Source organism: Saccopteryx leptura, chromosome 3, assembly GCF_036850995.1.
Source record: "Saccopteryx leptura isolate mSacLep1 chromosome 3, mSacLep1_pri_phased_curated, whole genome shotgun sequence".
Lineage (NCBI taxonomy): Eukaryota > Metazoa > Chordata > Mammalia > Chiroptera > Emballonuridae > Saccopteryx > Saccopteryx leptura.
The window spans coordinates 38,583,935-38,598,573 of NC_089505.1; the positions used below are offsets into that span (position 1 = coordinate 38,583,935).

The 14,639-nt window shown below is 43.0% G+C and overlaps 1 protein-coding gene across 1 annotated transcript in view; it reads right to left on the bottom strand.

The window, feature by feature from the left end:
• Positions 1-13,928, bottom strand: part of RNF217 (ring finger protein 217) — a 139,745-nt gene extending 125,817 nt beyond the window's left edge. Inside the window, exon 1 of the mRNA XM_066373319.1 lies at positions 12,637-13,928. Within this exon, the coding sequence (XP_066229416.1) occupies positions 12,637-13,806 (1,170 nt within the window). The 5' untranslated portion in view covers positions 13,807-13,928. The remainder of the gene's footprint in view (positions 1-12,636) is intronic.
• Positions 13,929-14,639: the final 711 nt, after the last annotated feature.

A 14,639-nucleotide genomic window follows, 5' to 3' on the forward strand; every position in this document is an offset into this window, starting at 1 on the left:
CCAGGGCACACAGGAGAGGCGCCCATCTGCTTCTCCACCCTTCCCCCTCTCCTTCCTCTCTGTCTCTCTCTTCCCCTCCCGCAGCCAAGGCTCCATTGGAGCAGAGATGGCCCGGGTGCTGGGGATGGCTCCTTGGCCTCTGCCCCAGGTGCTAGAGTGGCTCTGGTTGCAACGGAGCGATACCCCGGAGGGGCAGAGCATCGCCCCCTGGTGGGCAGGGCGTTGCCCCCTGGTGGTCGTGCTGGGTGGATCCTGGCTGGGCGCATGCGGGAGTCTGTCTGACTGTCTCTCCCCGTTTCCAGCTTCAGAAAAAAATACAAAAAAAAAAAAAGAAAACACAATGAAGTGTATGGTAAGAAAGTCAGTTAAATGAGAACTCTTGGGAATGCACCGGTCATTTCCCACCACGGGCATCTCTGGCTGGAAAATAAAAACCCTCTACACTCTACAGGCTTACTGAAAGACATCCATTTTCCCCACGGAGGTCCCATGTTCATCGTATGAAAAAGTGTACACTAAGATCAGACCACACCAAAGCCAAGGCTGATTTAACTGAACAGCTTTACTTAGACATAAACTAATAATAAACTGAACTGTAAACATTAGAAAAATGGCATTATCAAAGGAAACAAACCTCTAGTGAAATCTTATGAGGAACTGCTGTATTTTACCTTTTGTTTTAAATCGTTAAGCAACCAGAGGAAAAGGCGGCAGTGATTTAACCTGCTGTACAACTCAAACCTAATGAGCTTCAGGAACACTGCATAGGGCCAGTAATCACGTAAGAAAATAAGAAAAGAATCAACACCACAAAAAAGGAAGTAATTTTCTAGGTAGTCTGTAATTAGCTTCTGAGTCTTACAGTAGAGAATATTATTGAGGTAAATAGATTAGGAAGATTTAAAAAGGGATTAGTCATTCACATGAATGAATAAACCCAGAATTTAGTTACCTGAGCCAGGGAAGTGGGAGGAACACATCATAAAAGCGATATGCCTGCTATGTTTCAGGGTGCACAGATCTTCAACCAAGGAATCTGAATGGCTATACTTCTGGAAATTTAAATGGTTATCTATTTGCAAGAACATTAATCAAATGATGAATTCACCCAATCAAACTAGAATGTCATAAACAATAAAAATTCAATAGTGAGCCAATTTACCAGAGATTAACTAGGGTTGTTAATTCCAAGGTGTCATTAGACATATTATTTCTGTATAGAATATGACTGAGCTACAAAAAATATCTGTTACATCAACTCTTTTTATCCAGAAAAATATTCAACTTTTTCAAGTATTATTTCTGACCACTACTGAAGCTAAAATTTTGATAATGAAAAAGAAATTAATTGGTTTTAAGAATTAGAAGAATTAGAAGCTGAAAATGATCTTGAGATATTTCAGTTACAATAAAATTATCCAAAATATTTCATTTTCAAAAGAGAATGACTTTTATGTAAGCTTTGCTTAAAATGAAATGAAGTCTTATTATTAAACTATTTAAGAATAAAGCACACCAAAAAACCACACCAAAGTATATTAATCAAAATAATGAAATGAGTTGGAAATATAAATGATTGATAAAACATGAAATTTAAAAAAAAAAAAAATTGAGGCTCAAAACCTTTACTACCTTAATTCATACCATTTCAGAAATTTTGTCTGAAATACTGTGGTACAGTAGTTTAAAAATATGGCCCCAATTCTTTGACACTTTCCCATAAAAAAGTTGGGGTCTAAGTCCCTTCCCCTTGAATATAGGTGAACTTGTGACAGTTTTGCCCAAGCGATGCTGTGTGGCTTCCAAAGTTAGGACAGAAAAGATTACGCAACTTTCTACCTCAGTCCCTTGGCACTCGGGCCCTGGAGGAAGCCAGCCTCCCAGGAAGAATTCCAGTGCCTTGAGGCTACCGTGCGGCACACGTAGTCACTTCTGAGACAGCCACAGCTATCTTGAAATCAGCCAGCATCAGCTGCCAGCCAGTGAGTGAGCTGACATCTGACTAGAACCCCATGAGAAACCCCACGTGTGAACTGACCAGCTGAACCCTCCCCAAATTCCTGACCCACATGTCATGATCAAAATAAAATTGTTTTCTTGCGATCCAATGTTCTGGAGGAATTGATTATGCAGGCGACACAGTAACCAGAATAGGTTTAATAATGAAAGAAGTACCCCAGTGATAGATGGGATGCCAGGATCGAGTCAGACTAGGGCATTCCATTGCATTAACAATTTAAATATATTATGGAATAAAAGATCAAAAATTCAGGTTCGTATATCTACCCTATTTTTTTCTACCAACCTAAACATCTTATAATTTACTTTCTATCATTCACTCTGTCTCTTAAGAAATATCTATTGAGCAACCTACTCTATTCTCGGCTCTATGCTAAGTGCTAGCTCTAAAAGCAGCTCAAAGAATAGCTGGGGGGGGGGACACAGATAATTAATCAAACAACAAATCATCACTCAAGCATAGAATGACAAAAGAGGATAAAATACAACAGCAGCAGAGTGAAAAGGACTCTAAAAGCATAAACCTCAGCGACCGAAGAGGAGGCGAAGGCCAAACCTCATAGTGTATTACGAACTGAAATCTTTATGTAGAGCCACGGGGAGGTCTTACAGGTGTTTAAGCAACATAATGAAATATTAAAGTTTTCATTTTAAATGTCATTTCGACTATTTGAATAATTTATCAACAACAGCATCCTCTAGGTTATGGTCTTCATAAGGAAGTTTGCTATACAAATACTTATTTCATGCCTACAACATGCCAAGAGCAAAGAAATTAATCAGAAAAGGGGGGGTAGTGCATAGAGCAGAAAACAGTGAAATAACAAAAATCCTATAGTGAGTACAAAGAGTTATCGAAGAGTATAAAAAAAAAGGCTTAACACTGATACAGAGAGTCAAGAAGAATTCTCAAAGGAAGAAATATCGAAGCTGAGACGAGAAGCATGGGTAAGTGTAAACGAGGCAAACCGGAGTCGGGGAGTGAGGAGAAAGTGGAGCCCCTATGACAGACCCTCCTGCCACTCACTAAATCAACAGCTTATACTTAAAGAGAGTCATAGTGTGCATGGAACAAAAAAAGTTTAATATGGCTGTAGGCTTTGGGGGGTGGGACTTGCTGAGAAAAAAAGGAGTGCGAAAGAGGAGTGAGATCACTCAGGCCCATGTACACCATGTTTAGGTTTTATTCTAAAAGAAACAGGCCAACCTTGAAAGGTCACTTGAAAGTGCCAAGACCAGTCTCGCATCTTATAAAGAACCCTCTGGCTGTTAGGTGGAAAATTTATGGAAAATGGTCAAGGTTGACATAGTGGGACCAAGTAGAAAGCTGTGGTTGAAATCTAGGAGAGAAATGGTGGAGGCCTGAGCAGGGGAAACGCCAGTAGAACTGGAGAAAAGTAGAGTAGAAGATAGAAGTACTTTTAGAATTGAAAGAACTTGGTAATGAATCAGGAGCAGAAGGTGAGAAAGAAGAACTCGATAATGTCTGTCAAGTTTCTGATTTGGGTATAACTGAGAGAAAGAGGGAACCTCACAGGAAGGGCAAAGCATTAGGGGTATGGGAAGGAAGAAGAAGAAAGGGAGAAGATAAAGGTGTCTTTGGGTGGGAAATGTGCAGAAGAGAAACAGCTATAGAGTACTGAAGGTGGTAAGAGTGATCTGGGCAAGAGTTGGAAGTCAACAGCATAGAAACGATGGGAGTGAGATGGCCCCACTAATAGTATACAATGTGAGAAAAGAGAGGGCTTAGGATGGGATCACACAGACACCAACAGTAAGAGATGGTAAAATAAGAAAGCTCAAATGGAAACAAAAGGAATGGCTAGAGAAAAAGAAAACAGGAGAGTGTGCCATTAAAATGTATCAATAAGTCAAATCATAACTTTTCTAAACTTGATTCTTGACTTCCTTACAGGAAGATGAGGGTGAGTTTAGTAGAATTCTTTCTCTGGATCTAAATTTGAGCAAAACCCTTCTACTTCCTCAAAACATGTAATTAAACATCTTCTTCTTAAACTGGAAAACTTATGATTTTGTACAACACAGATATAAACTTAAAGGAAAAATAAAATAAATATATTTAACTTACAAATACAGTGTGGGGCAAAAGTATATTTCAGCTATTAGTATGTGAAACACAGTTTACTCTTGTGTTATTATTTATTAATTATTGCATTATTTCCCATAAGAACAACTGTAAACCTTTTGTGTTTAACAAATTTAAAGTCTGTAAAGCCTGACCTCTGGTGGCGCAGTGGATAAAGCGTCGACCTGGGAACACTGAGGTTGCTGGTTCAAAACCCTGCACTAGTCTGGTCAAGGCATATATGGGAGTTGATGCTTCCTGCTCTTCCCTCCTTTCTCTCTCTCTCTCTCTCTCTCCCCTCTCCTCTAAAATGAATAAATAAAATAAAAAATTAAAATTAAAAAAATTTTTTTAAAAAAAAGTCTGTAAAATATTCATGGTATTTAGAACCAAGTGGGCTTAAAATGAAATCCCACCTTTGTCATTTTCTAGCTATATGATGTAGGGCAAGTTATTTACTCTCTATAACCTTGAATTTCCTTATATAACATTCTACTACCTATAGTAGAGAAATGAAACTCGTCCTGTTTTCTTGAACCTACTCTTATCAAAAAGCCAACCCCACCACTGCCAATTGAAAACAGCTTGATCATGGTTGCAAACAATCTCCTTGTTGGAAAATCTAATGGCAAGTTTCAATACTTGTCCAACTGAAACTCTCAGAAGCATTAGACAAAAGTGATTACTTTTTCCTTTTTAAAACATCGTCTTTGTTTGGCTTCTGGGTAACCACTCTACCTTGATCCTCTTCATGCATAACGGGCCTACTCCCTTTCAGACTCTCCTCGCTGGTTCTCTCGTGAATCCCAGGCTCCAGCTATGTAAACATTGGGCTGGTATGCCCAAACTCAATCCTCAATCCTCCTCTACCTACTATCACCCCCCAGGTGACCTCATGTCATCTATATGACCTAAAAGTTCAAATTCTTTTTTTTTTTTTTGTATTTTTCTGAAGTGAAAAGTGGGGAGGTAGAGAGACAGACTCCCACATGTGCCCAACCAGGATCCACCCAACATGCCCACTAGGGGGCGATGCTCTGCCCATCTGGGGCATCGCTCTGTTGCAACTGGAGCCATTCTAACGCCTGAGGTGGAGGCCATGGAGCCATCCTCAGTGCTCAGGCCAACTTTGCTCCAATGGAGCCTTGGCTGCTGAGGGGAAGAGAGAGGTAGAGAGAAGGGAGAGGGGGAAGGGCGGAGAAGCAGATGGTCGCTTCCCCTGTGTGTCCTGACCAGAAATCAAACCTGGGACATTCACTCGCCAGGCTGATGCTCTACCTCTGAGCCAACAGGCCAGGGCCTCAAGTTCTTATTTTCTGTTCAGCTCTCTCTTCTGAATGACAAATGACAAATGCCTACTCAACATCCCTTAGTGAACATCTAAACAGCTTTTCAAACTCAGTACAAACTTAGGATTCTTCCTAAACCTGTCTTCCTACAGCAGTCCTCATCTTAGTCAATGGCAACACCATTCTTTTACTTGTTTGGGTTCAAAAGCTGAGTCATCTGTGACTCTTTTTCTCTCATCCCACACCCAATCATTAGCAAATTCTGTTAGTTAAACTTCAGGATATACTCAAAATTCAACCAGGTCAAACCATATTCACCTCTCCTGCCCTGGTCTGAACTATATCATCTCTCCTCTGGATTACTGTCATAGTCTTCTAAATTGATGCCTTTGCTGACATTCTGGACTCCTTTAACAGTGTGCTCTCCACAAAGAGCCAGAGTAATCCCTCTGAAAGGTTAAGTCCTATCTGGTTAGCTCAAAGCCTTCTTATAGCTTCGCTTTCAATCTCACTCAGAGAACATGCAAATTCTCTATGTTCTTCAGATGCTATCCAACCAGCCTTCCCCACTCCCCGTTGTCTCCTTCTTATTGCTTCTAATCTCATTCCCTGTGCTTCAGCCACGTGGAACTCTTGGCCATTCCTGGAATCTCCCCAAGCATGCTCTGTCTCTGGAACTTGATTCTTGCTATTCCCTTAGATATCCTTGTGATTTGTTCCCTCACTATCATCTTGAAAGTCTATGCTCAAAAGTCAACTTGTAAAATAACCTTCCCTGACAGCTCCCTCCAAAACTGAAAATATATAAAGAAACCCCCCTAAATTTCTTATCACCCTTCCCTGTTCCTTCTTCTATATACTTCTTATTATCTCCTAATATACTTTACTAATTTTATTGTCTGTCTCTCCCTCTGCCCCCATATCAGCCTACCTAGTATATAAACCCCTTGAAGGCAAGGGTTTTATCTGTTTTTGTTCTCTGTATCTCCAATATGACAAAAGTGCCTGGTATGTAACAGAAATTTAATATGTAAGCAAATTAGAATTAAACAATAAATATGTATTAAAATGCTTAGAATATAGACATTCAACAAAGAGTTGTTCTTATCATCTGTGGAAACTTAAAAATTCAGGTTTTAGTTATTCCAACATTGGTGGGGTCATAGTACTGGTAAAGTTGAAAGAAAATATTATATTCTAGGAATGACTTTCCTGTGGACACTGAATTTTTATTTTAAGACAGAACTTGATTTGGCAGGTTCATTTGGTTTATCATTCAAAACCCTTCTGAGAAAGTGATTTTGAACACAATAAACAGTTTTGTAAAAATGTACTATAACTTTAAGGGTGAGCCATATTTTCCTGAATGATCCAAAACAAATTTAACAAAATCATGTATTCTTTTAAGTAAAAGTAATAAATATTTTGAAAGAAGCAAGATGTTTATTGCTATTATATTTCTAATAAATAGAAAGAGCTATGAGAAATATGTGTATAGAGAAATGAGTAATGGATGGCTTTATTACCTTAAATTAAACATAATAGAAAGAATTGTAATGAGCTTACTAAAAGGCTAGCTGGTATTCCAGAAATGGTTTGATAAAGTCTTCCCAAATAAGGAGAAGAGATAAAGAGACCCACAAAGTCTGGGAACTTAAAGGAAAGTTTATTCATGTCCCCAGATGATGCTGAAAAGGAATACTGCCAACAAGGTTGTAAGACAGCTTCTTAAGGACATTAAATACATTTTTAGAGTATCTCATGGTACTTGGCATACAGGTATACCCAATAAATGCTTGGTAAGTGCATAAAAAGTACACTAACAAATAAATTAATTCTAAGAAATCATCACTCAATTATGTCCACATTGCCCATAACAAATTCTTAATAAAAAGCTGACAGCTCAATTTCTAATATACTCTTTTTTTTTCTAGTTCTCACATAAGAAGTAAGAAAGAGCCTTCAAGTATAAAATTGGAGCTTTACTCTAAATGAAAAATCACCACTCGAAAGGTTTGAGTTGCCACCTTCGGTCAGTAGGACTAGTTGTGTTATCTGAGATCTCTTAGGCTGTGGAACGCAATGCAGGGCTTCTCTATGTCACCTCATCTCCAGACAGCTGGAAGGGACAGGTGACATCCAGGCAGCCCCAGACCACGTCCTGCTAGCCCAAAGCACCACCTTCAATGGGGGTTTCCTCTACAGAAATCAAATGCCAGTTAAAATCAGATTTGAACAGTATGAGAACAAAGAAAGAAATTGCTAAAGAGAAAGAAAGAAATTATTAGGCATACTATTAAAGAGACAGAAAAGGAAAATAAGGTCATGAGTCAGTAAGGTATGAAAGCAAACGTTACCTCACCCCTCCCAAAACGCACACACATGCACACGTACGTAATTCACTACACAAAAGAATAAGCTTACATATGCCTCAATTTTCACTTTTCAAATTTGTAGAGTGACTTAACAGATTACAGTTCATATTGTTCTTCACAGTTTCAGGACTACAAGAATCGCACCTGGCACAACAGGATCTGTAAATTCACCTGTGGGAAGACGACTGCATTCAAACTCCATACCAAATGTGATAGTTTCTAAAAATATGCAGGTTGCTTTAAGGTTTAAGGGGGAAAAAGTAGGTAATACTTTTACCCATAGAGGACTGGATGACTCAGAGTTTAATAATAGGATACATAAGCTTTCACCCCTAGGTCACCGATTCTAGGATGACTACCGTAGACTGTCACTTTAGGACACTACCATCTAGCAGCTGTTTTGTTCAAAATCTGTAGGAGAAATGCACTGCATGTCTCTATTAATACTCCTTTGACAGGTGTATACATTCCAACTCCTGAGCATCTGCCAATTGTGACCACTTTGAAGCAGAGTGATGAAAGCCGCAACAGCTGTTACCTTCAGAAAGCCCTTAGCATACTCAATTCTCTCCTGTCTTTATCTCAAGTACTAAATATTAATACTTCATATTATAACAGATCCTATTGTTTAAACCAAAATCATAAAGGAAAGAGATCTGTGGATTTCTAAAACAAAATAATTTCCTTTCCTTTCCTTTCATATCACTCTATGAAATAAATAAGACAACAACTTCTTCACCTAGGAAAGTGTGGTAAAGGCCAAACCAGCTGAGAAGGTCAACATTTATAATAGCTCAGCAACATGTAGGAAACGACAGACATCTCTGAGACTGTACGCTTAGCCACAGCCATGCATGCACACATAAGTCCTTGGGAAATGCATGTCTAAATTTTATGTATCAAAGCTTTATGTATCCAGACAATGTGGACCAATATAACTCCCACTACCTCTGTCTTGGTGCTTTCGAGTCTCTAGGTCAACACCTATGGAGAGCCAAAGATTATATGTAATTTATCAGTCCAACCTTTACCATGAGAAGTGGAAACTAGATGGTACCTACTGCACTGTAAAGTAATTCCATTGAGACGGGTTCGCCACAGCCTCAGTCACAGCATTAACTGAAGAATTACGTTTTGGAAAAATAAAAAGAATTACTTTTGAAGCACAGTATGAAGGTATTTAACTCACCATCGAATCTGCTGTGTCTGAACTGAAATAGTGACAATAGTGACTCACTGGCCTTTACCACACACTCAGTCCATGGCTTAAATGGAAATAAGACTTATTGAAGAATCTGCAGTCCTATCTTCCTCATCCATATCCATACTTTCTTACAAAGAATGCAGCAGCATCTTTTAGGAGAAAGTTAATGTAACCAGGCAATAGTCTAACTCACACCTAGGATGCATTTTTAATGTTTGTATATAATGCTTAATAGGGACTCTGCTTTAATTTCAAGTGATGTTAAATTAAAGCATTATTTGGCATAGACTCAAAAAAAGTGAAAAATATAACTAATAACTTTGTATTTGAAATATATCATTTTATTTTTAAAGGTCTTAAGAACCCTACAAGTTCAGACTTGACAGATTTGCTTCTCTCAAACCTAAGGAACCTTATAAAATGAGAAAGAAAACATTCACTGTGCCCCTTGATTGGGCTCAGTAGGGCAACAAGTCTACAGTTTGATTTGGTTCTGCTTTAGAACTGGTATGTCCTTACAGGTCACGGTCTGTAATTCCACTTCATAGATAAGGGAATTAAGACACAGAGAGGTTGACACAAATAAACTGTGTCATCTTTTTTAATAGATGGGACCTTAGAATTACCATAGATCAAAACAATTACAGCCCTGGCTGGTTGGCTCAGCGGTAGAGCGTCAGCCTGGCATGCAGGGGACCCGGGTTTGATTCCTGGCCAGGGCACATAGGAGAAGTGCCCATTTGCTTCTCCACCCCCACCCCCCTCCTTCCTCTCTGTCTCTCTCTTCCTCTCCCGCAGCCAAGGCTCCATTGGAGCAAAGATGGCCCAGGCGCTGGGGATGGCTCCTTGGCCTCTGCCCCAGGCGCTAGAGTGGCTCTGGTCGCGGCAGAGCGATGCCCCAGAGGGGCAGAGCATCGCCCCCTGGTGGGCAGAGCGTCGCCCCCTGGTGGGAGTGCCGGGTGGATCCCGGTCGGGCGCATGCGGGAGTCTGTCTGACTGTCTCTCCCCGTTTCCAGCTTCAGAAAAATACAAAAAAAAACAAAAAAACAAAAAACAAACAAACAAAAAAAACCAATTACAACAACAAGCCCACATGTGTATCCAACAACAACAACAACAAAATGCTATATTTGTATAAGCTAAGAGTTTGTCAAAAAAACTCTTTAGTTCTAAGGTTGACAACAAACTTAGCAAACCTATCAGCTCTGTCTTTGTCTTTTACATTAGAACTATTAAGTCTTTGCCTTTTGTCTTAAACATCAAGAAGCTCAGAGAGAATTTAGTGCCCAAGCAGAATGACACTTTCCAGCCATGGATTCTGGGCGTTATCTCATCCTTTCTCTGTCCTCAGCTCTTCATAAATTCAATACCACTATTAGCTGAGTATCTGTTATATGTCAGACAATGTTTTAGGTGCTAATGATAGAGTAGTGAACAAATCATGCAGAAACTCCTGTCTTCATGAAAATTAATTACAGATGTATAAAATAGAGTATACTAGTGTTATGGAGAAACTAAAAAGCAGGAAAGGAGATCAGGAGGGTGGAGTAAGGCTCGTCTTTAAAAAGAGTGGTTAGTGAGGGCTATACAGGTGACATTTGCATATAGGCCTAGAAAGGAGAAGGAGGAGGAGTAGGTCAGCAAAGGGAAAGACTTCAGGGATATTCCAGGCACAAGGAACAATTGCAAAAGCCTTTAAGTCAGAGCACTCTTGGACTGCATTACTCATCCTTTTGTTATTAGTTTAAATAACGCATATTTTTCTTTATTGAAGAAAGTCAAGAACATACATACAACCATAAATGCTACAGACAACCTTCAGATACTATTATGATACTTCAGAGGAGTTTCTAGTGGTTTTGTACTGCAATGACAGTTCACCTTGCCACCCTCCCACTCCCATTTCTTCTCTACTGAAGATCAAATTATTGTCTTTCAAAAACTAACACACAGAAGTAAAAAAAAAAAAAAAAAAAAAAAAGCTGCTTCTTTGGGGAAAGGGCCCAATTAAGGAAATCATAATGCAATGCAGGGTACCCCAATCCATGGGGACTACCTCCCTTGCACTTGTAACCCACTGCATTTGTATCCAGTGTTTAACATTAAGAAGGACCTGGTAATGTTACTCTGGTTTACATCTTGTTATATGCTACTTTGTATTGTTGTTGTATACATCTGCTCCGAGGTGATTCCCTTTGAACAGGGCGCATATACTAGATGTGTCTGAATCTCACCACATGGCTTTACACATGAAAGCATCAATATCTCTTAGAAGGTGATGTCATAGAAACTACCTCAATGAGCAGCTGACATCTTCCTGTTTTAAGTATCGGTTTGTGGATAAAGCATGAAAGAAACTCCACCGTCTCTTACAGGCATTTGGATCATCTCAACCATTTTGGGCATGTTACTGTCTGTGTAACATTCCATTCTCTGCCTAAATTTCCCTTTGCATTTGCAGTTGGACAAGTACACACCTTCTGTCTAGACACAAGCATAGATTAGCCACAAAACACAAAAGAACCACATGGTGCTATGTGGAATCCTGTTCAGTTCACTTTAGTCAAAGCTATTAAATACTATTACCGGAAAGGGATACAACATGGAACTACCAGATGCAAGGGCTATGAGACAGTGTCCATACAGTCTAGCAAGACAAATAGACGCACAGGAGCTACTTCAGTGAACATAAAACACACGGTATTTTGAAAGTATATAAGCAGTGGTCTGGCGGCCGAGGTAAGGCTGCACAAAACAGTTGGCACCTGAACAGCCAGGGTCTGAAAGATGAATAGGCCTAGGACAATCAGACACAGATCAAAGGGCATTCCAGATTGTGCAAAACACTGGCATAAACACAACAGATTAAAAACTGCTAGAAGAACACATTCACCAACATTGAGGGAAAGCGGGTCTATGGCACTCTTAATCTTGCCTAGGGAAAACAGACACACGAACAAAACACCCCCCAAACCAAGCTTTCCAATAAGGAGCTGAGCATGAAAGTTTTACTAGCACTTGTTTTATTAAGCCTCTTAGCTTTGCTTTGCTGTTTTGTTCCCTCTTAAAGAAATAAAGTACTGTGCTGGCATAAAAGTTCAGTGAGAAAAAGTATTTCAATTTTACTGCGGAAAAAGGAAACTGAAGAGTGGGCAAGGGCTAAGGAACAAGTAAATTACACTTCTGGAATATATAAATAGAGCAAAAAAATATTTTTTAAAAATCAGGTATCATAGACACGAAATACTAATTCCAACCCTTCTCTTCACCAAGTCAATACATATTTCTTTTATGCCCATAATGTATTAATTTCTGGGATACCAGGCCTATGAGGCACTCTCACTGCCCTTATCTCTGAGCAAGCTCTTGCTTGCAATCTAATAAAAGAAATAAGCAGACCGCAATTCACTGTACCCCGTTTCCTCCGCGGTTGCCAACCAAAGCCCAAAGCTCAGAGCAGAGTTAAATTCCAGTCAAGTTAACCAGTAAGGACAAAACACTGAAATAATTACAACTGAGATGTAAAAAACTGATAGAGGTTCTCCGTAAAGGTGTCTAAGCACCTCTTCCTGTGAGCAGGGAGCTGTCGAGTTGGACTTCCTGGCCTGTGATTCGGAATGCTGAATGGGGCACAGAGGAGGAGACGGAGAGGGGTGAAATTACCTGGGAGCTCAGGTAGACTTTGAGGCACTCCTCGCACACGGCCTTCTTGCAGCAGGGCAAGGGCTTGATAGGCTTGTCTTCCAGGCACACCCGGCACATGAGCACCATGAGGGGCGCATAGGGATCCCTTACTCCACCCAGACCAGAATAGGGTGGAGCTCCCAACAGGCTGGGCACCGAGAAAGGCTCGGGTGCCAGGTAGAACTCCAGCTCGATGCTGCCGCCATCGGGGGACAGGGGTTCCGCTGGGAGGGAGAGCCGGGGGCTGGGAAAGGAGGAGGGGGTGCTGGGAGGGTCCATCACGAGTGGAACCCGAGGCGGCGAGGCGCACAGCGAACGCTGCTCCGCGGTGGGGTCCTGGGGCAGGTCGTTCTCCACGCAGTACACGGAACAACAGACTTGTCTCTTGGCGGGGATCAGGCGACGCTGACCCAGCACGTCCAGGACCAGTGTGTCAGGGGCCCCAATGTGGATCCTGGGCTTCGGCTCCTCTCCGGGGGGCGCCTCCTGCTGTTCATCCCCTCCCTCCTTTCGGTCCCCAGCTTCCTCCTCCTCTTCCAGCTGCTGTTGCAAAGTCTGGGGGTTGAGGGGCCCGGTGAGTGCCAGTCTCGCGGGTGGCGCGGGTGCTTGGCTCTCTATCCAGACTGGGAACCCCCGGCGCCTCGCTGGCTCCAGGGCGATCGTGTCCACGGAGACCGAGTTGCTTCCGCGGCCACCACCACTCCGATCCGCGGAGGCGGCGCGCGGCCCTGGAGCCCGGCCGCTGCCCTCCCGCGGCCTCGGGGGCTTGGGGTGTCCCGTGGTGCCTCCGGCGGGGTCCCCCGTCTCCTGGGGCCCGCCGCCGCTCACCGTGCTCTGCTCCTCGCCCATCGCCGCCCGAGGCCCGCGCCGCCGCTGCCCATCCAGCCGCCGGGACCCCCACCCGGCGCCGGCGGGCAGCGGGGGCAGCGGTTCGGCTCTACTTGCGGCTCTGCTTCTGCTTCCGGGTCCCTCCTCCGGGGCTGGGACGCTCCGAGAGCTCCCTCCAGGGAGCTGGTGCTCCCCGGCCACAGCGCGTGGGGAGCCGGGCCCAGCCCTCCGCTCCTCCTCCTTGTCCTGCTGCGCGGCGGGGTACCGCCTTGGGGGCGCCGAGGGCCGCTCCTTCCTGGCGCGGGTACGCCCGTCCCACATACAGATCGGGGCGGCGCCGGGTACCCGCGAACCCCGGGCGGGGCAAAGGGGTCTGGAGGGAGGCGGTGTCAGTCCCGAGCCATCGCCCGTCCCCGCTACAGGCTGCGCGGGACTGCCGGCCTGAGGGCGGTGGTCCAAGGGTCTAGGGGCCTGTGGCGCCGCCCCGGCGCGCACCAAGCGTTGCAGCAGGAGCACGAGCTCGCCTCCCTGGTCCCTGGGGGAGAGGCCAGAGCAGGAGACCTCCCTCTGCTCCTGCTTCTCCTGCTTCACCTAGCGCCCTCCTTGCTGCCCCTGACCCCACCCCTTTGGCGCACACCTCCCCACACGTACACACGCGCGCAGGCACACGCGCGCGCTCACTCACATGCACACCCCGAGTGGGTGTGATCTAAGAGCCGCGATGCGCTCTTGCGCCCAGAGTTCGCACTCGGCCTCAACAAAACCCTTCTGAGCAGGCAGGCTACCCTTCGGGCTACGCTTTCAGTAGAACTTCCTACAAAATCACACTCAGAGCTGGAATGAGAAGACACTGGCCACTGAGGATTTGTTTTCTTTTTTTCCTCTTAAGGATCCATCCAATTTTAAATTTCCCAAAGAGAGAGTTCAGAGAAATAACAATAGGAATTATTCGTTCAAAATGCGGCGTGTGCAACTCTGTTTTCTGTCTAATGGCGTAAGCCCCCAAATAAACCAAAAAGCACTTTTAACCTACTACTCCAACTGGAATTCTCATAAGTAATTTAAGATTTATCACTTTTTTCTCCTCTTCAGTGTTCTTTTAGGAACTGTTTTTAAATATTCCAAAATGGGTAGCGCACGTTCATAAAATGCCC